General features: G+C 40.9%; 1 protein-coding gene across 1 annotated transcript in view; it reads left to right on the forward strand.

The window, feature by feature from the left end:
* The window catches only part of LOC126253182 (zinc carboxypeptidase-like), a 118,937-nt gene that overhangs the window by 61,121 nt on the left and 34,627 nt on the right, over window positions 1-23,189 (forward strand). The window contains exons 2-4 of the mRNA XM_049954344.1: window positions 8,212-8,374; window positions 11,670-11,806; window positions 20,710-20,785. Of these exons, the coding sequence (XP_049810301.1) occupies window positions 8,219-8,374; window positions 11,670-11,806; window positions 20,710-20,785 (369 nt within the window). The 5' untranslated portion in view covers window positions 8,212-8,218. The remainder of the gene's footprint in view (window positions 1-8,211; window positions 8,375-11,669; window positions 11,807-20,709; window positions 20,786-23,189) is intronic.

The following is a 23,189-nucleotide window of genomic DNA, read 5'->3' on the forward strand; positions in this document are numbered from 1 at the left end:
TATGAGACAGGCGAAATACCCTCAGAATATAATAATTCCAATCCCAAAGAAAGCAGGTGTTGACAGATGTGAAAATTACCGAACTATCAACTTAATAAATCACAGCTGCAAAACACTAACGTGAATTCTTTACAGACGAATGGGAAAACTAGTAGAAGCCGACCTCGGGGAAGATCAGTTTGGATTCCGTAGAAATATTGGAACACGTGAGGCAATACTAACCCTACGACGTATCTTAGAAGAAAGATTAAGGAAAGGCAAACCTACGTTTCTAGCATTTCTAAACTTAGAGAAAGCTTTTGACAATTTTGACTGGAATACTCTCAAATTATAAAGGAGGCAGGGGTAGAATACAGGGAGCGAGAGGCTATTAACAATTTGTACAGAAACCAGATGGCAGTTATAAGAGTCGAGGGGCATGAAAGGGAAGCAGTGGTTGGGAAGGGAGTGAGACAGGGTTGTAGCCTCTACCCGATGTTATTCAATCTGTATATTGAGCAACCAGTAAAGGAAACAAAAGAAAAATTCGGAGTAGGTATTAAAATCCTTGGAGAAGAAATAGAAACTTTGAGGTTCGCCGATGACATTGTAATTCTGCCAGAGACAGCAAAGGACTTGGAAGAGCAATTGAACGGAATGGACAGTGTCTTGAAAGGAGGATATGAGATAAACATCAACAAAAGGAAAACGAGGATAATGGAATGTAGTCGAATTAAGTCGGTGATGCTGGGGCAATTAGATTAGGAAATGAGGCACTTCAAATAGTAAAGGAGTTTTGCTATTTGGGGAGCAAAATAACTGATGATGTTCGAAGTAGAGAGGATATAAAATGTAGACTGGCAATGGCAAGGAAAGCGTTTCTGAAGAAGAGAAATTTGTTAACATCGGGTATATATTTAAGTGTCAGGATGTCGTTTCTGAAAGTATTTGTATGGAGTGTAGCCATGTATGGAAGTGAAACATGGACGGTAAATAGTTTGGACAAGAAGAGAATAGAATCTTTCGAAATGTGGTGCTACAGAAGAATGCTGAAGATTAGATGGGTAGATCACATAACCGATGAGGAGGTATTGAATAGAATTGGGGAGAAGAGACGTTTGTGGCACAACTTGACTAGAAGAAGGGACAGGTTGGTAGGACACGTTCTGAGGCATGAAGGGATCACAAATTTAGCATTGGAGGGCAGCGTGGAGGGTAAAAATCGTAGAGGAAGACCAAGAGATGAATACACTAAGCAGATTCAAAAGGATGTAGGTTGCAGTAAGTAATGGGAGGTGAAGAAGCTTGCACAGGATAGAGTAGCATGGAGAGCTGCGTCAAACCAGTCTCAGGACTGAAGACACAACAACAAGGTGAGGTACATAAGTGCACCCCGTTAGTTCACAAATTAATGGATATTAAATGAAACTATTTCGAATAGGGCATATGACCAAATTGAGTTTATTTTGCTTCAAATGAGCGTTTCTGTCACATCCCTGAATATTGAGCATTCCTCTTGGGACATCTTACGTAAGAGGAAAAGAGACAGGTGGAGATTTGTGATAGCAACGATAAAGCTGGCAACTGAGGAAATCCATTGACGTAAGAAGGTGACAAAGGACAGTTTGTCGTGGCCCTACGAATGGGAACAAGTAACAGGAAAACAACGAAGCTTGTGGGCTGCTAGCGTGCTACTGCTGTGAGAATCCATGGAAAGTGACTGAACGATGTTCAGATCACAAGTGGCAGACAAAGTTTTGGACGCCCACGGCTCATCACAGAATATGTTCGCAACATCTGCGCTGTGCAAAGCAGGGTCGGCGACGATCTGTGGCAGATCTGACGCCAGAGTACAATCGTGGTGCAGGAACTGTTCAGCGCTCACTGTTGAACCTGGGGCTCCGCTTCAGAGGACTCCTGTGTTTTCGCATGTTGACTCAAAGACAACTTCACTTGCGGTTCCAGTTGGCATGGCATCACTGAGATTGAAGGCAGATCAATGGACACGTGTAGCCTAGTCAGAGGAATGAAATTTATTTTTATACGAGGCCGCCATTCGCATGAAAGGCTGCTGGAAACATGCACTGCGCCGACGAGGCAGTCCCTGTCGACGTCGGTATCATGCTATAGGGGGCATTCGCCTGGGTTTCCATGGTAGCACAGGTGATACGCATTATTCATTCCTTTGGCGCAAATGGTATACAGCAATGTTTGTGATCTGAGGGAATCTGTAGTCGAGGTTTGGATTCGAGGATTACTTTACTGGTTTGCAGGAAATGTTACTCGAGGATCCAGAAAACTGTATTTCATAGCTTTCAGTAACCGCTATATTCAGTGTGATGCATGCTGCTGCCTGATAACAGTTACGAGATGTGCCCAATATACGGTCGTCGTTTCAGATATTTTACTAAATTGCGAACCTACGTTTCACTATTGCTGATGGAGTTAATGAATTTTGATCAACAATATAAAAAATATTTTAACATCACAAGTAGACACCTTCATAAAAACTGCCTGCAGAGGTAGTAAAAACAATCGTTAGCAGTGTGCATCGTGACACGAATAGAAATTCATAAGGATTTCATAGTATTGTCTTTCTTGTTATTAGGGCTACCTTTGCAGTTTTTATTAAAAAAAGGAGAGAGAAACATGTTCTTCATACAAATAGCCTTATTGGTTCGCCAAAATATTCTCCATTAAAAGTTATACTTTTTGCATTCGTTCAAATCTATTCTGAAAATATTCATTCCACCCTGATATTAATAGGTCAAAACCATACTTAAAATAATCTTTAGCCGATTAATAAAGCAAAATGGGACAGTGATACCTCAATTCCTTGTTTTCCTCTGTTAAATAATAAACTGTTCAACCTGGTGCGTAGCAGCTATCATTCTTGTGATGAAGACTGATGGGACGTTTTCTGTTGTTTCCCAGTATCCGTCCGTGGCATGTGGCAAACAAATTGTTGTATACGATTTAGCGTGATCTGTTCGTTGAAAGCCTAAAGCAGTGCTCGTGATTTGTTCAGTTTAACGCAACAAGCAAGTCGTATTTTTCTTGGAAGTGCTTCACAAACGAACCACGTTTGTTGGTTTCGGTTCTTCTTGCAACACCCATACAACTGATCGCTACTTAGTCTCCCACTCGAACGAATATGAATTTTGCATTTCCTCGGCAGAATTTTCTGTATGTTTCTTTACACTGATTGGCACGAACCGGATTCTGAGCTACACTGAAGTTTTACAGATCCAACTGGGAACTGGAGTGAATTGAGTTATAATTTCTTTGTCAGTTATTGAAGCAAATTTGGGCGAGACACCAAGCAAGAGAATATTTCGAATGCTGAAATCAATTAAATTCGTCACCTCATTTCTCGCTGCACGGAATTGATAACACTACAGATACAATAACAACTACAGATCTACAGATCTACAGATTTCGTAGGTGACCTGCTCATTTGGCTAAATTCAAAATTTATCACGTATTTGTAAAGGTTATGGCGATGCAATATTATAATTCATTGAATCGACTGTTTTCTAAAATAACGTTGGTTAAACAAATGCTGGAGGACAATGTTCATGTTTTACCTACACAACTGTAACTGAAATGTATCAGTGAAATTAATATTATTAAAACTTCAATCATAAAATTATATTCTCCATAATTGCGGAAATATTAAACATCTAAGAGCAGTTTTGGAGTCAGCACAAGAATTCCTTCAAGACGAGACATTTTAGAAATCAATTCGCAGTTGTTTTAAATCTCGAAAAAATTCTTGTTTTTCTTAAATTGCAGAACGAATTGTCAAAAAAAAAAGGTCACTCAGATATGGTTGCTACCACAGTAAAATAGATTCCGACCAACCTAATATCCGAAGGGAAAACTCTTTTAAGCTAATACTAATATATTTTAAAACATCACTAGACGTCATGCAGCTTAATTCTACTATAAATTATGTATTTATATTTCGTATTGGTGACCTCACTTCATTTAAACATCTGGGGAGATGGATGTTTGCAAATAAATTTTAAAGAGACTCCAGAATGTAGTTCAGATTGAATATTTGTAGATGTGTGGTAGGTTGTATAGACCAACAATAGTTTTATTTCTGAATAGCTCCTAAGAGTAGGTTGACAACAGTGGCAAAATATGGCCGATGGTTGTTGTTACAGTGAACTTGTATTGTGAACTGTGTTTATGAGGTGAATACTATGGTATGGTTACATGATTCTGAATAATTAACTTTCCATAGCTTGTAGCACATAGTATAAGTGAACTCTAGAAATATACTCCTGGAATAGAATAAAGCTAGTTTAATTCATCATGTTGTTGTTGTGGTCTTCAGTCCTGAGACTGGTTTGATGCAGCTCTCCATGTTACTCTATCCTGTGCAAGCTTCTTCATCTCCCAGTACCTACTGCAACCTACAACCTACTGAATCTGCTTAGTGTATTCATCTCTTGGTCTCCCCCTACGATTTTTACCCTCCACGCTGCCCTCCAATACTAAATTGGTGATCCCTTGATGCCTCAGAACATGTCCTACCAACCGATCCCTTCGTCTGGTCAAGTTGTGCCACAAACTCCTCTTCTCCCCAATCCTATTCAGTACCTCCTCATTAGTTATGTGATCTACACATCTAATCTTCAGCATTCTTCTGTAGCACCACATTTCGAAAGCTTCTATTCTCTTCTTGTCCAAACTATTTACCGTCCATGTTTCACTTCCATACATGGTTACACTCCATACAAATACTTTCAGAAATGACTTCCTGACACTTAAATCTATACTCGATGTTAACCAATTTCTTTTCTTCAGAAACGCTTTCCTTGCCATTGCCAGTCTACATTTTATATCCTCTCTACTTCGACCATCATCAGTTATTTTGCTCCCCAAATAGCAAAACTCCTTTACTACTTTAAGTGTCTCATTTCCTAATCTAATTACCTCAGCATCACCCGACTTAATTCGACTACATTCCATTATCCTCGTTTTGCTTTTGTTGATGATCATCTTATATCCTCCCTTCAAGACACCATCCAATACGTTCAACTGCTCTTCCAAGTCCTTTGCTGTCTCTGACAGAATTACAATGTCATCGGCGAACCTCAAAGTTTTTATTTCTTCTCCATGGATTTTAATACCTACTCCGAATTTTTCTTTTGTTTCCTTTACTGGTTGCTCAATATACAGATTGAATAACATCGGGTAGAGGCTACAACCCTGTCTTACTCCCTTCCCAACCACTGCTTCCCTTTCATGTCCCTCGACTCTTATAACTGCCATCTGGTTTCTGTACAAATTGTAAATAGCCTTTCGCTCCCTGTATTTTACCCCTGCCACCTTTAGAATTTGAAAGAGAGTATTCCAGTCAACATTGTCAAAAGCTTTCTCTAAGTCTACAAATGCTAGAAACGTAGGTTTGCCTTTCCTTAATCTTTCTTCTAAGATAAGTCGTAAGGTCAGTATTGCCTCACATGTTCCAACATTTCTACGGAATCCAAACTGATCTTCCCCGAGGTCGGCTTCTACTAGTTTTTCCATTCGTCTGTAAAGAATTCGTGTTAGTATTTTGCAGCTGTGGCTTATTAAACTGATTGTTCGGTAATTCTCACATCTGTCAACACCTGCTTTCTTTGGGATTGGAATTATTATATTCTTCTTGAAGTCTGAGGGTATTTCGCCTGTTTCATACATCTTGCTCACCAGATGGTAGGGTTTTGTCAGGACTGGCTCTCTCAAGGCCGTCAGTAGTTCCAATGGAATGTTGTCTACTCCGGGGGCCTTGTTTCGACTCAGGTCTTTCAGTGCTCTGTCAAACTCTTCACGCAGTATCGTATCTCCCATTTCATCTTCATCTACATCCTCTTCCATTTCCATAATATTGTACTCAAGTACATCGCCCTTGTATAGACCCTCTATATACTCCTTCCACCTTTCCGCATTCCCTTCTTTGCTTAGAACTGGGTTTCCATCTGAACTCTTGATCATACAAGTGGTTCTCTTATCCCCAAACGTCTCTTTAATTTTCCTGTAGGCAGTATCTATCTTACCCCGAGATAAGCCTCTACATCCTTACATTTGTCCTCTAGCCATCCCTGCTTAGCCATTTTGCACTTCCTGTCGATCTCATTTTTGAGACATTTGTATTCCTTTTTGCTTGCTTCATTTACTGCGTTTTTATATTTTCTCCTTTCATCAATTAAATTCAATATTTCTTCTGTTACCCAAGGATTTCTACTAGCCCTCGTCTTTTTACGTACTTGATCCTCTGCTGCCTTCACTACTTCATCCCTCAAAGCTACCCATTCTTCTTCTACTGTATTTCTTTCCCCCATTCCTGTCAATTGTTCCCTTATGCTCTCCCTGAAACTCTGTACAACCTTTGGTTCTTTCAGTTTATCCAGGTCCCATCTCCTTAAATTCCCACCTTTTTGCAGTTTCTTCAGTTTTAATCTACAGGTCATAACCAATAGATTGTGGTCAGAGTCCACATCTGCCCCTGGAAATGTCTTACAATTTAAAACCTGGTTCCTAAATCTCTGTCTTACCATTATATAATCTATCTGATACCTTTTAGTATCTCCAGGGTTCTTCCATGTATACAACCTTCTATCATGATTCTTAAACCAAGTATTAGCTATGATTAAGTTGTGCTCTGTGCAAAATTCTACCAGGCGGCTTCCTCTTTCATTTCTTAGCCCCAATCCATATTCACCTACTACGTTTCCTTCTCTCCCTTTTCCTACACTCGAATTCCAGTCACCCATGACTATTAAATTTTCGTCTCCCTTCACTATCTGAATAATTTCTTTTATTTCATCATACATTTCTTCAATTTCTTCGTCATCTGCAGAGCTAGTTGGCATATAAACTTGTACTACTGTAGTAGGTGTGGGCTTCGTATCTATCTTGGCCACAATAATGCGTTCACTAAGCTGTTTGTAGTTGCTTACCCGCGTTTCTATTTTCCTATTCATTATTAAACCTACTCCTGCATTACCCCTATTTGACTTTGTGTTTATAACCCTGTGGTCACCTGACCAGAAGTCTTGTTCCTCCTGCCACCGAACTTCACTAATTCCCACTATATCTAACTTTAACCTATCCGTTTCCCTTTTCAAATTTTCTAACCTACCTGCCCGATTAAGGTATCTGACATTCCACGCTCCGATCCGTAGAACGCCAGTTTTCTTTCTGCTGATAACGACATTCTCTTGAGTAGTCCCCGCCCGGAGATCTGAATGGGGGACTATTTTACCTCCGGAATATTTTACCCAAGACGACGCCATCATCATTTAATCATACAGTAAAGCTGCATGCCCTCGGGAAAAATTACGGCCGTAGTTTCCCCTTGCTTTCAGCCGTTCGCAGTACCAGCACAGCAAGGCCGTTTTGGTTATTGTTACAAGGCCAGATCAGTCAATCATCCAGACTGTTGCCCTTGCAACTACTGAAAAGGCTGCTGCCCCTCTTCAGGAACCACACGTTTGTCTGGCCCCTCAACAGATACCCCTCCGTTGTGGTTGTACCTACGGTACGGCTATCTGTATCGATGAGTCACGCAAGCCTGCCCACCAACGGCAAGGTCCATGGTTCATGGGGGGAGGTAATTCATCATACATTACTAATAAAATCCGTAAGCTAGATTTGGGCAGCATTGAATAGGGGCTGTGACTTCATTTTTTGTCAACCCCGAGTATAGAAAAGTCACGAAATGATTAAGAAAAGTCGAATAAACCTCAGTCTTGAACCTGACTGAGGATTTATCTCTATGAAAGTACCTCTACACCAAATTTCTGCAAAGAATTGTAAACAACCTTTTCTGAAGGTGATTGATTACCATAATCTGAATGATGCTATTCAAACCGTTACTGCTGAGTTACACCGGTACAAAACTCATTAAAAATTATTCAACAAAAGCATTCGAGTGAAATTTCCACTTATTCAGAACAATGTTTATTGAAATACTGCATATGATCATATTATATGGCTAATTTCCTGGCAGCCATCATTTAAAAAAGTAACAAATGACAAATTTTAAAACAATAGTAGCTGACAAATTTTAAGATAATAGTAATGTCAAATCTCAATAGCACTGTCTAGTGTTTGTTTTAAAAGCTTAAAATAAGACTCCTGGGTGTTTCTTTGCTTCCTACGGGTTCATTACTGTTAGTCACTTGTCCAACATCACAAAGATTGCTGCAGCGTAGCGAAGGACACTGGTTCCAGTTTCAGGATGCTGTGGAGAGTTGCGTTGTTGGTGTTGGCGGCGCTGTCGCTGGCAGCTGGGGAACCCCGGCGATTCGACGGCCACCGCGTGTACCGCGTGGTGCCCACCAACAAGCACCACGTCCAGTTTCTCAACGAGCTCGCCAGCAAGTACTACAATGATGTAAGTACCCTCTGCTGACGGTAGTTTAAAATACACTGACTGTTCTCGGATATTTTTTAATCTATCCGTGCTACTGCTTCTTTTCGGTCTCATTTACAAGCTCGTGATGTAGAATTTTCGATTGATTGACTTCCTTCTACGAATCACTCGTGAAATATGTTCGCTAAAAAGGATCTAATACTAGCTTTAGCATATATCCAATGCACAGAGCCATTTCTTAGAAAGACTGGTATTCGACTGTTTTGTTGTGCTGCATTACGCAGAAGGTTTCCTTCGTGTTGTTATCTTTGGCTCTACGAAAGCAATAGTAAGGTACTAATATCTTACAAGTAATGTGAATAATATACCAATGATATTAAAATACGCAACTGCCAGATTTTTTGCATCCCATTAAGCTGAACTCCAGTGTACAGCACTAATTCAGTTGTAGGGGGAATAGAGAAAACATGGCCTTGTTCATGAAACTATTTTTGCATGTATTTGCCAGCATTGTTTTAATGGAAACAGAGGACAATTCTAATAGAATGTGAATATCACATGAAATACCATTGACCAGTTCGTTGCATTAATGAAATTGTCGGTCAAGCTGATGCGTGAGACGGATTGCTCTAATATTTATGATGTTTGACAAAGTTTCAGATAGGAATCGTATTTTGCGACTGTTGTGAGCAAAGAAAACCAGGTATTTACTCAAGTTAGAACTATAACGAAATGGCAGCGTTTTGGTATATATCTGTAGCTATAAATAGCTGTGCACAAAATTATTGAAACATTAACTACAGAATTTAAGAATAGGGGAATAAATCTTACAGAGAAGGAAAAAGGCGACTGACTACCATAGGATTCACTATAGAGCCCCTGTGTCCCGATTCTGAGGTAAGCAGAAACATTTATTACGAAAGAAATAGAACGACTGAAATAATTTACATAAATGTCCCCAACAGAGCTGACATGATGGTCTGTACCAACTGAAGAGCTGAATAACTGCGCTCATAGATGCAGAAAAACTATAATACTACACAGACCAGAACGTGAAAACACATTCAAAACTATGGGCCAAGGTAACTTAAAAGTGATATGACGTGTAGTTGTTTCCACTTCGAGAATGTACGACGCGGGAGATCACAAAAAAAAAAAAAAAAAACAACAAAGGAGTTTTAGAGATAAAAATACATCACTTAGCGTACGTACTGTTACGTATTTATGTTTTACTCGTTGTCAGGTCTCGAATGAATGAACTGTTTTCCTAGAAAATATTTTCGAGGGCAGGAAGTAAAACAGTGTGCATAAGGCTCTTCATTTGCGCGGCCACATTGTCCGTAGTTGCTCTACAGTCACTGAGGGCATTTTAATTCCGCCTCTGCAGCTACAAGAAAATGCGTGTTTTGTAGGGCTTCTCTTGTTGTCAAAAAAGACGTCAGTTGAACAACAACTCGTCTGACAATTAAGAATTACGAAAAATGTGAAACTGATGAAAACAACGAGAACGCAAACAACACTGTAATATCATTGAATGCACACTTTGAGAGCTATGACCACCTGCTCATCTTCGCTAGTGTGAAACACATCTCTTCTACTGAACAAGTGCTGCTAGCTCTTAAGGTATGCAGTTTAGAGCCCTTGTTTACTAGACATTTCTTGCTTTGAGGAAAGGAACCTGTCTCTAAAGTTTGTTGGTGTTTTTTGGAACATCCTGTTTACAAGATGATTCAAAATTCCTTTAACCGGGTTCTGAAGGTTGCAGAAGACACTTAGTAGACGAAGGTTTGGTAAGGAAAACCGTCTCACGATACGCACATGGCGGGGACTACGAGCTCTTCCCTGTGTGTTACAGGAGCACATGGCATGGGCAGTGTTTCGAATACTTGTCCTCGGCTTCTGTTCCACATGACGAAGGACGTGCAGCGCGCCCATGGAGCACCACAGCCAACCCTCCTAATTTCGGACGTCCCAGAATTCTCGCAGCCGTTGTAGTCGGACGAAGGCGTTGAGTGACGTCATAATTACAGCAGGGATTGACGACGGCGCCCTCTTCTCAGACTGTGAAGTGGGACATTTGAAACTGAGGCAGTCTTCGAACGGCGGATTTCCGGACACGGTTCTCTTATCAAAACTTAATCTGCTAAGTACCCTCTACAGTCCCAAGAAGCCTGTAACAGGAATTTTGAATCACCCTTCATAATTTCTAACGACTGTATTTAACAGAAAATTCCGAAGGAAGAGTCACGTATCTGTACCAGATATAGGCGAAGCCTTCGCAAGGTTGCGGCTTATGAGCAAACATAACTAGTGTGCAACGTGCTCAGTAGTCTTTGACTCTTGAACTGAGCCGCACCAGTGCATACATTGATCAGCCACTGGTGCTGGTTTTTCTATAATGAAAGCACGTCCAACTGTCGTTAACGAACTATGGACTTACAGCGTGCACATGGAATTCACCGTTCACTGAAATTTCATAACAAAACTGCTTTGCTACAGGGATAACGAACCTGTCTCTGGATAACCTCTACTACATACGTACTTCAGAATGTGTACATCAAACACGCCGCAAGGGACACACGCACTTGGTAGAAAAGCGCGGAACAAAACACGTTCTTCTTGCGAAAGCTAACTGTTCCGGCTTTTTCTGTGTTCTGTCGATGTAACCAGTATTTATGCTTCCTCGTTAAATATTTTCGTTTTTACGTATTACTTTTCTCATTACTACCATTGCGTAAAATTTAAATAAGGAAGAACAAACACATAAACTTACTAAGAAACTTATCAAAATTCGACATCATAAAAGAAACTGCTTAGTGCTGAATTAAGTATTTGTCAGAGAGAAAACCTTCACAAAACATAACATTTACAAAACAAAACATCTGTAACTGGGTACTTAAAATAAATTCACAAATTATAGATCACAATGTTGCTAGAGGGAAAACAAAACTTTTTTTTGATGACAGCGTCAACTTGTACAAGCATTCTCTTAAATTTTTCAATATGATTCGTCTGCCTTTAGTTTCCAAAGAATTCTTAACAGCATTGTATGTGTGTCCCAAACCATAATGATAAAGTAATAATTTTTAAAGGTGCGTTACTAGCCTACCTGTAACAATGTGAGCCTGATGCTGATCCGCCGCTTTTTTTTCCACTTCCAAAAACGTTCGCCACTTGCCCAGTCTAGAAGTGAGGCAGCTGCCAGCAGTGCATCTCCCACAATATAAACAACACTAAATTTCATGGTGAAAGCTACTGTGATGCCTATAGTTTCTAAAATGAATTACAAGAGCGGCGATTTTTGTTTCCAAAACAGATCCTGTTCTGGAAGGACGCCAGTGTCGCCAACAGAACGGCAGACGTGATGGTATCGCCGGAATTGCAAAACAGCTTTCTGGAGACACTCGAAAAGAAGGGTATGAAGTCTTCTGTCTACGTAGAAGACGTGCAAAAGTAAGTCTCTTTATTTAACGGTATTGGTTTTCTCACTTTGTGTTAGGGGTCGCAGCACATATACAGTACAAAACATCAACGCGAACCATGAGCGCACCGGTAGCGCTCCTCTTAATATATCCGATCACTGTCACTCCTAAAACGACGTCAATGTTATCGCAACGGTTGTGCAAATGGAAGCTTTGCGACGGATGGGGAGAAGTGATTAGATGACTTAACTCAAGAAGCTCTTAGTGCTACAGCAACTGTTCATTCGTAAAGATTAGCCTCTGACGAACGGTGAAAAACAGACATTTTGTTTCCGGAGAAATTATTAATTTGTGAGTTGCGATCGATATCAGTCGCTTTAAATATTTAATTTGGGACTAGTAGCATTCCTAGCGTAACTAAGCATTTAGAAATTGCTGCTAATCAAATTTTCACTGACGTTAATAAATGGTTTACGACTAATTCACTGTCATTAAACTTTTAAAAGACCCACTATATGCAGTTCGGAACCTGTAAGAGATTTCCTTCCAGAATTTGTATAACATATGAAGACATGCAAATCGAAGAGGTTGACAGTGTCAAATTTCTGGGCTACAACTCGATAATATATTCAGTTGGGGAGGGAATACCAAAAAATTGCTGAAGCGTCTAAACAGGTCCGTATCTGCAGGAGGCAGCTGTAGGATATATATATATATAAATATAAACTTGTATAATTTGCTTACTTTCGTTTTATTATGTCATATGGTATCATATTCTGGGTAACTCGTGAAACCGAGCAGAAGGTTTTAGAGTGCAAAAGCGTGTAAAAACACTCATCTGTGGTGTAAATTCAAGACTGTCATGTAGGAACCTGTTCAAGGAACTGGGTATTCTAACCACTGCTTCTCAGTACATTTACTCCATAACGAACCTCTGTTTCCAACCATAGCTCAATAAATAATGTCAATATTGGGGATACGAACAATTTACATAAAGACCTAAAACCACTTACCTTGGTTCGAAAAGGGTCAACATTCAGGAACACGTATTTTCAATAAATTCCCAGCAGCCATTAAAAACTTGGTTTCATATAAAGTGCAGTTCAAAAGCAGTTTTAAAGACTTTTTGACAGGCAATTCCTTCTACTCTGTAGATGAATATCTTAAGATGGAATGTTAGACAAGCTTAAGTAAAAAAGTCTGTTAGATTTCTGTTTTGACAGCACTTAGCCACAACAGTCAAGATAAAATGTTTTGTGTATGATAAATTTATTTAATGCGCATGACTATGTTTCATTTTAACAGTGTATTAATTCTTTAAATATTAGCTATTCCAGTTTACTGTAATGTATTCACCTATTTCGACGATCTCCTGACAACGGATGTGGGTAGTGAGGATTATATTCAAATGTTTTATGTTTTTTATGTTACGCTTTCTGACTTGTTCCAGACCCACGAGAATCATTTCATTTTTGGGTTAGTATGACGTAAAAAGACGAGAATTACCACTGTAACAGTGCTCTTAGAATGAACAGGAGAGACAGAAGACCGGTATCGTCTGAACTCGTTCAAGAGCATACATACGATATGGGAAAGAGTATCTGTATTACGAGGGATCTTCGAAAAGCAAGTTACACATTGTTATGGCAGAGCATTAAACGCTGCACTACTCTTGAAATTGAGATAGGTGATTGACAATATTTTTCACCATACTGACCAAACTTTTATAAACAAAGGGCGGAACGTTCTATCAATAGTTCAATTTCTCGATGATAAAATACCTCTTCTTGGTCACAGAGCCATTCGAGAACCACTGTGTGGACGTCCTCATCGCCGGAAAATCTGAAATTTCTGCGAATCTGTTCCGCAGATATACCTGAACATTGTTGTCTGCGGTCGATGTCGGTGATCTTTCTTCTCCATCAGCAACACCTACGTCTGCGCTGCCCTGGTGAAATTACGGGCACCATTTTATTACGGCTGGACGAAACAGGCCATTTGGTCCATATACTACCGAATTGCAAAATGTATCTGTGTGTAATTTAGATAATTTGCTCACAGGAATCACACTGCGTCGCGTTTATCTAGTTTGGAGAACGTTACTGCCTAATTTCACTCTCACAGATGTGATGCACCTGCTATCTATTGTTGTTGTTGTTTTGGTCTGCAGTCCAAAGACTGGTTTGATGCAGCTCTCCACGCTGGTCCATGCTGTGGAAGCCTCTTCATTTTCCAGTAACTATTGCTTGCTACATCCTTCTGAATCTTCTTAGTGTATTCATCTCTTGGTCCTCCTCTACGATTTTTATCGTCCACGCTTCCCTCCAGTACTAAATTGGTGATCCCTTGAGGCCTCAGAACGTGTCCCACCATCCAATCCCTTTTTCTAGTCAAGTTGTGCCACAAATTCTTATTCTCCCCAGTGCTGTTCATTGCCTGATCATTAGTTTTGTGATCTACCCATCTAATCTTCAGCATTCTTCTGTAGCACCACATTTAAAAGGTTTCTATTCTCTTCTTGTCTAAAGTATTTATTGTCCATGTTTCAGATCCATAAATATCTGCACTCCATACAGATACTTTCAGAAGAGACTTCCTGACACTAAAATCTATACTCAGTGTTAACATATATCTCTTCTTCATTAACGCTTTGCTTGCCATCGTCCATCTACATTTTATAACCTCTCTACTTCGACCATTCTCAGTTATTTTACTGCCGAAATAGCAAAACTGATCTACTGCTTTAATGGTCTCATTTCCTAATCAAATTCCCTCAGAAGCACCTGATTTAATTCACTACGTTCCATTATCCTCGTTTAGCTTTTGTTGATGTTTATCTCATATCCTCCATTCAAGACAATGCCATTCCATTCAACTATTCTTCCAAGTCCTTTGCTGTATCTGACAGTATTGCAATGTTATCGGCAAACATCAGGGTTTTTATTTTTTCTCCCTGGATTTTAATTCATACTCTTAATTTTTCTTTGGTTTACTTTACTGCTTGTTGAATGTACAGATCGAATAACATCGGGTATAGGTTACAACCCTGTCTCACTCCCTTCTCGACCATTGGTTGCCTTTCATGCCCCTCGACTCTCTGGTTTCTGTACAAAATGTAAACAGCCTTTCACTCCCTGTATTGTACCTCTTCAGAATTTGAAAGAGAGTATTCCAGTCATCATTGTCAAAAGCTTTCTCTATGCATAGAAAAGCCAGAAACGTATGTTTGCCTTTCCTTAATCTATCTTCTAAGATAAGTCGTAGGGTCAGTACTGCCTCGCATGTTCCTACATTTCTACCTAATCCAAACTGATCGTCCCCGACGTCGGCTTTCACCAGTTTGTCCGTTCGTCTGTAAAGAATTCGTGTTAGTATTTTGCAGCCGTAACTTATTAAACTGATAGTTTGCTAATTTTCGCACCTGTCAACACCTGATTTCTTTGGAATTGGAATTATTGTATTCCTCTTGAAGTCTGAGGGTATTTCTCCTGTCTCGAACGTCTTGCTCACCAGATGGTAGAGTTTCGTCATGGCCGGCTCTCCCAAGACTATCAGTAGCTCTAACGGAATGTTATCTACTCCCGGGGCCTTTTCTCGACTTAGGTCTTTCTGTGCTCTGTCAATTTCTTCCCGCAGTATCATGTCTCCCATTTCATCTTTATCTACGACCTCTTCCATTTCCATGATATTGCCCTCAAGTATATCGCTCTTGTGTAGACCCTCTATATACTCCTTCCTCCTTTCGGTTTTTCTTTGCTGGGGACTGGTTTTCCATCTGAGCTCTTGATATTCGCACAGGTGGTTCTCTTTTCTCCAAAGGTCTCTTCATCTTTGTCTTCTAGCCATTCCCGCTTGGCCGTTTTGCACTTCGATCTAATTTTTGAGACATTTGTATTCCTTTTCGGCTGCTTCATTTACTGCATTTTTATATTTCCTCCTTTCATCAAATGAATTCAGTATCTCTTCTGATACCCACGAATTTCTACTAGCTCTCGACCTTTTACTACTTCATCCTCTGCTGCCTTCACTATTTATTTCCTCAAAGCTATCCACTCTTCTTCTACTGTATTCCTTTTCCCTGTTCTTGTCAATCGTTCTCTAATGCTCTCTCTGCATATCTCTACAACCACTAGTTATTTCAGTTTATCCAGGTCCCATCTCCTTAAAATTCTACCTTTCTGCAGTTTCTTCAGTTTTGATCTACAGTTCATAACCAATATATTGTGGTCAGAGTCCACATCTGCCCCTGGAAATGTCTTACAATTTAAAACTTGGTTCCTAAATCTCTGTCTTACGATTACAGAGTCAATATGAAACCTTCCGGTGTCCCCAGTTCTCTTACAGGTGCATAACCTCCTTTCCTGATTGTTAAACCATGTGTTAGCGATGATTAAGTTATGCTCTGTGCAAAATTCTACCAGGCGGCTTCCTCTTTCATTCCTTATCCCCAGTCCGTATTCACGTACTCTTTTTCCTTCCCTTCAATTTCCTTCTATCGAATTCCAGTCCCCCATGACTACTAAATTGTCATCTCCCTTAACTACTTGGATGATTTCTTTTATCTCATCATACATTTCTTCAATCACTTCGTTGTCTGCGGAGCTTGTTGGCATATAAACTTGTTCAACTGTGGTAGTCGTGGGGTTCGTGTCAATCTTGGCTACAATAATGCGTTCACTATAACATTCGTAGTAGCTTACCTGCGTTCCTATTTTTTATTCATTATTAAACATACTCCTGCAATACCCCTATTTGATTTTGTATTTATCACCCTGTATAGACCTGACCGGGCCGGCCGAAGTGGCCGTGCGGTTAAAGGCGCTGCAGTCTGGAACCGCAAGACCGCTACGGTCGCAGGTTCGACTCCTGCCTCGGGCATGGATGTTTGTGATGTCAAATGGCTCTGAGCACTATGGGACTCAACTGCTGAGGTCATTAGTCCCCTAGAACTTAGAACTAGTTAAACCTAACTAACCTAAGGACATCACAGACATCCATGCCCGAGGCAGGATTCGAACCTGCGACCGTAGCGGTCTTGCGGTTCCAGACTGCAGCGCCTTTAACCGCACGGCCACTTCGGCCGGTGTTTGTGATGTCCTTAGGTTAGTTAGGTTTAACTAGTTCTAAGTTCTAGGGGACTAATGACCTCAGCAGTTGAGTCCCATAGTGCTCAGAGCCATTTGAACCATTTTAGACCTGACCGGAAGTCCTGTTCCTCCTGGCACCGAACTTCACTAATTCCCACTATATCTAATTTTAACCCATCAGTTTCCGTTTTTAAATTTTCTAAACTACCTGATCGATTAAGGGATCTGACTTTCCACACTCCGATCCGTAGAACGCCAGTTTTGTTTCTCCTGATAACTACTTCTTCCTGTGTATTCTCTGCCTGAAATATTTTACCCAATAGGAAGACATCATCATTTAATCATACAATAAAGCTGCATGCTCTCGGGAAAAATTACTGTTGTAGTTTCCCCTTACTTTCAGCCGTTCCTAGTACCAGCTAAGCAAAGCTGTTTTGGTTGATGTTACAGTCAATCATCCTGACTATTGCCCCTGCAACTACTGAAAAGACTGTTGCCCCTCTTCAGGAACCACATGTTAGTCTGGCCGCCTCAACAGATACGCCTCCGTTGTGGCTGTACCTACGGTGTGGTTACCTGCGTCGCTGACGCACGCAAGCCTCTCCACCAACGGCGAGGTCCATGGTTCACAGGGCGGCTGTTATCTGTACCGCAGCAGAACTTTTGGTGTGTGTGTGAAGAAAAACGGCAACATGGCACTGCACAACTCTTGTTGTGCAAAGGTCCTAGAATGGATCGACATGTGTAATTTACATTTCAACGTCCTCTCGTAGTTTCGCATGTGGTAGAGGGGTGGAGGAACGAAGAACAGTTTCTGATAATATACAATAAAGTCTATTTTCATTAATCATAAAATACACTAACACTTCCTTTTATAATACATCGTTAGTACTGACAGCGTTCTTAACCGAGAGACAGTGGTTTTGCACGTACTAATCTGATGTCAGGCCGGTAGGTTTGAGATACGAGTGTCATTCGCAAAGAAGATAACGGTTTGACCACACAGTTTAAGCTTTCACGGCTGGTACTGACATCACTTAGAACTGCCACTTTACCTCTGAATATGTGTCCTGCAGTCGGAGGGGAAACGGTAGGAGAATGTTTTGTAAATCGACCACGGCCTGTTAGCCCGGAAGTTTTAAGTGTTTAAAATGACGTTTTGTTCTGCAGAAATTTTTGTTTTATATAATTAAACGAAACTTTATTTTACAAACAATTTTATACCCAAGCTACTTTTCTACGCAGTCACCGTTCAAATTTAAGCACTAGTCGTACCGTTTTATCAACTTTGCTACACCTTCTCCATACCCGGTTGTCGCCAAGTTGTTGAACCACTGATAACAGCTTGTTTACGTTCGTCATCATTTCCGTAGCACTGTCTACACCAAAAGCCTTTTAGTTTGGGGAACAAGTGATAATCACATGGGATTAAGTGCGGACTCTATGGCGGTTGTTGAAATATTTTCCACTGAAATCACTGAAGCAAGTCTTGCGTCTCTCCCGCTGCGTACAGACGTGCATTATCGTGAAGGAGGTGACTCCGCTGGTTATCATTCGGTGGCTGTTGTTTCTAATAGTGCGGCGAAGTCGTTGAAGAGTCTGACAGTAAGACACTGCAATTACAAAACGCCTATCTTCGAGTTTTGTTTCAGTCTTTGCTTTGTCAGTTACCACTGAGGGCCAGCCTTAGCGATCTTCGTCTTGAACCGTATTTCCGTCCGCCATTAAAGATGATACGCCACTTCTAAGCTGGCGCTTCATTATTCATCAGATTGCCTAGAACTCATTTATCTGTCTATAAATTTCGATAGGTCGGACTTGCGGGTTTAAAAGCGGAGAACACTGCGCACTTCACACTTTAACGGATCGTCAATATTTTCACACGTGTTAAAGTGGCACAGCTCAGCAGTAAGCGACCGCATAGCATCGTAGCTGCCGTCAAAGTGAAGCGGATGAGTACCAAGATCAGTGCTCGGGCGGCGGTGGTGGGGTAGGGACGCGGCGACGTGTCAAAACAAAACATTCTTAACTTCCCGGATGACCCTCGTATATGCGAATAATTTCTAAACTCACCTTTTTGGTAGTTTTGACAACGGCTGGTAGCACAAGCAAAACCGTCGCAAACTGAAGGTACAGAGCTACTGGAAAATTTTGAGATAGAGAAGCATCTTATATTTTCAGCTATATGAAAATAGGGGGAGCGGCAGAGTAATTTTATGATTGAATGACAAATAGCTATGGGTACACTTACTCTACCGCAAAATATGCAGCAGAAGCCTAAATTGGAATGAACACTTAAAATAAACATTAGGAAAAGAAGATGAACTCATCCGTGAAATGAGTGGGCTATAAAACACTTGTTCCGCCGCGTGTAGGGTATTGCCCATCAGTCTGCGACCCTAACCAGATTGGCTTGATACTAGAGATGGACAAGATCCAAAGAAAATCGTGTCGTTTCGTCACGGGATCGTTTAGTTGACGCGGTAGCTTTACAGATATGCTCAATAAACTCCAGTGGCAGAAGCTGCACGATAGTTATTGTGCGCCACGGGTACGATTGTTACGAAAATTCTGAGAGAGTGCTTTCCAGGTAGAGACAGGCAACATGTTACTTCCTCCCATATACATCTCGCAAAATGACCATAACGACAAAATTGATCAATAGAGCTAATAGATAGATTTACCGAAGGTCATTGCCCCCACGTGCCATTCACGAATGGAACTGGATAGGGGGAATCAGTTAGTGGTAGCAGAAGTGCCTTCCACCACACGTCATCGGGTGGCCTTCGGAGTGTTGATGTAAATACAGATGTAGGTGTAGATATTAGCCGGTATTCATGTTCTGGTTTTCTTCAAACTGACACTGATTCATACGTCTGTCTTTGAGGCGGAGCAGGATGCGACTTGGGTTTGCAAAGATCATATGAGCCTCAAATACTACACAGAATGTTCTGTGAAGATGCCATCTGTGACCGTTCTGTTCAGTTTGCATTCAGATGATTTAATCAATAAATAGATGATCTAACGGCACGAAGGTGTTGAGCTACACTGACATATATCGGTTAATACTATTCGTTTTGTTGAGAGTAAGATTATATTAACCTAGTCTAAAAGTTTCCCAAAAATCTTTAGTCACGTAGTCGCTAATCTCACCTTAAGCTGTAGTTGTGGGATATCAAAAATGAAAGCTGGAGTTATGGTACCATAAGGCAAAGTTACTACAAGATCTAAAATATCATTGGAAAATGTTCCATTAGAACAAATAATGCGTTTTATATACCTCTGATGCTACGGTATACGCGACTGCAACAGAAAAACTTTAAAAAAGCTCTATAGGTATTCAAGAGCGTGCGTAGCAATAAGATGAACTCTGGGTCTCCACTGTAGAAGTGATATACAAATAAAATCCCGTAAGATCGTACCGTTTCATCACACCTTATGAGTGGGAGTCCATCATTTGCCGAAGTTAGCTTTCGCGTGTAAATCACAGCGGCCAAGAGCAGTAAAGTGACCAACGAAAATATGGATCAGTCAACCGGAAAAAGCAGCAGTGTCTAATTGTAGCGGGGATGATGGAAAATAAATGTTGCATTAATGTTCGCAGTGTTCATCCAGCACTCATCTACTTTCAGAATTCGATGGAGATAAACGTGTACTTCACGCACATGAACTTTAAGAGTCGCGCAGAAATGGTCCATCAAGAAGTTGGACTGTAGTTGACATAATTTTCTAGAAATAATTAATTTGGGAAAATGGATCATATTTCAATTACAGCTAGTTTTAGCGATCATACACCTCTTTTGTCATTAATGGTTGATCTCGATTAACGTTTTCTAAATTATTACAGGCTTATCGACAATGAACGTCCAGCAAAGAAATCGAGGGCATCCTTCGGTTGGGACGACTACCACACACTGGACGAGGTGAGTCGATACTTTCGGTATACTAGTTACAAAGTAAACGACAGAGAGGAAATTTAATATTTAAAAATTTATCGATAAATGCTTAGTTTAATTCTTTGTAGACATTTCAGCAGACTTGTACTTTAATAATCTCCATAAAGTTACTTGTAACTATGAAATTACTTTAAATCACTTCTTCATTTTGTTTTCAAATTTTGATGGCCTGCACATAACTGCTTCAGTGACTTGGTTCATGCTTGAGAAGGCGCCAATGGTGTGGAATCGGCGTTTGAATATGACTACTATATTTTACTATTGCTTCATTTGCGTTAAGGTATGAACAATAAAAATATGATACATCAGACGTTAATTGCTGTTTCTTATTGAGCTGAATACGTAAAGCAAATACAATAGGAAGTACTAATTACTGGATAATACACCCAGAACACAAAGACATCCTGGACAGGACAGGCACTGTGAAATTGGAATGGGCAGGGCATGTTACCAGAAGATATGATGACCAACGGGCAAAGGGAGTGCTGGATTAGAGTCTAAGAGGCGGAGACCGACCACGAGGAAAACCACCTGACCGATGTACGAAGACCTGCGGAACATCATTGAGATCAACTGGCTGCATATCGCCAAAGATCGTTGCTCACGAACGAAGAAGTTACCGACATACCTGAGCTGAATACCTGGAGAGATCACTTCATTTAATGATAGAAATGACTGATAATGATGACGCTCAGTGCATTTGTATTATAGATAATTAGGAAATTACTTCCAAAACCTGATTCGGTTCCCATACATTCATAAAGAAGAAGGGAGATAACGAAACTCGATATATTAGCATTAAACACATGATAAATTTATTTCGCTACTTATGAAGCTTCAGGAATTCTGGACCATGTGAACACTAGGAGAGAAAAGAGGCTTACCAAGTTATGTGTTCACATAACAGTTAGGTAGTCCTGTCAGTTTAAACGATTGTCATCATTGTATGGAGTTCAGTAATACGCTGTTACCAATTCATTCGCTGCTGTCTTCACCTTGTTATTGGCTACCTGGCACCCTAGCATCTATGACCACAGTGTAAATTCCCCACTATGTGTTTCTGTATGAAATTTAGCCCAAATTAACCTTTCTCTCTATAAAAAGTATATGTATTACCAATACTATGTACCCACAATCTGTTATCGAACTTAAAAACTCATATGCTAACCTTTGACTAAAGGAACCTAATTTCGATCGAACTGGAACTCGTCTGAATACAGCTCTTCTTTATATAAAATGCACAACTGAAGTAAAACAATTATCTGTTCTTAACGAAATCGTTGCAGATTTCCCGAAAGCAAACAGCAACCAGGCAGCGGCTAATCTAGATTTCAGTTTAAAATAAAATTTCCAAACAATATTCAAAATCTTCTATTTGTATAGACTGAAGCGTTGAATGAAAATTTGTACCAAGGCCGAGAGCCGAAGCCGGCTCTCCTGCCTCAATTCTCGGCCTTGGTACAAATTTTCATTCAACGCTTCAGTCTATATACACTCCTGGAAATTGAAATAAGAACACCGTGAATTCATTGTCCCAGGAAGGGGAAACTTTATTGACACATTCCTGGGGTCAGATACATCACATGATCACACTGACAGAACCACAGACACATAGACACAGGCAACAGAGCATGCACAATGTCGGCACTAGTACAGTGTATATCCACCTTTCGCAGCAATGCAGGCTGCTATTCTCCCATGGAGACGATCGTAGAGATTCTGGATGTAGTCCTGTGGAACGGCTTGCCATGCCATTTCCACCTGGCGCCTCAGTTGGACCAGCGTTCGTGCTGGACGTGCAGACCGCGTGAGACGACGCTTCATCCAGTCCCAAACATGCTCAATGGGGGACAGATCCGGAGATCTTGCTGGCCAGGGTAGTTGCCTTACACCTTCTAGAGCACGTTGAGTGGCACGGGATACATGCGGACTTGCATTGTCCTGTTGGAACAGCAAGTTCCCTTGCCGGTCTAGGAATGGTAGAACGATGGGTTCGATGACGGTTTGAATGTACCGTGCACTATTCAGTGTCCCCTCGACGATCACCAGTGGTGTACGGCCAGTGTAGGAGATCGCTCCCCACACCGTGATGCCGGGTGTTGGCCCTGTGTGCCTCGGTCGTATGCAGTCCTGATTGTGGCGCTCACCTGCACGGCGCCAAACACGCATACGACCATCATTGGCACCAAGGCAGAAGCGACTCTCATCGCTGAAGACGACACGTCTCCATTCGTCCCTCCATTCACGCCTGTCGCGACACCACTGGAGGCGGGCTGCACGATGTTGGGGCGTGAGCGGAAGACGGCCTAACGGTGTGCGGGACCGTAGCCCAGCTTCATGGAGACGGTTGCGAATGGTCCTCGCCGATACC

The sequence above is a fragment of the Schistocerca nitens genome, chromosome 4, assembly GCF_023898315.1.
Source record: "Schistocerca nitens isolate TAMUIC-IGC-003100 chromosome 4, iqSchNite1.1, whole genome shotgun sequence".
Classification (NCBI taxonomy): domain Eukaryota; kingdom Metazoa; phylum Arthropoda; class Insecta; order Orthoptera; family Acrididae; genus Schistocerca; species Schistocerca nitens.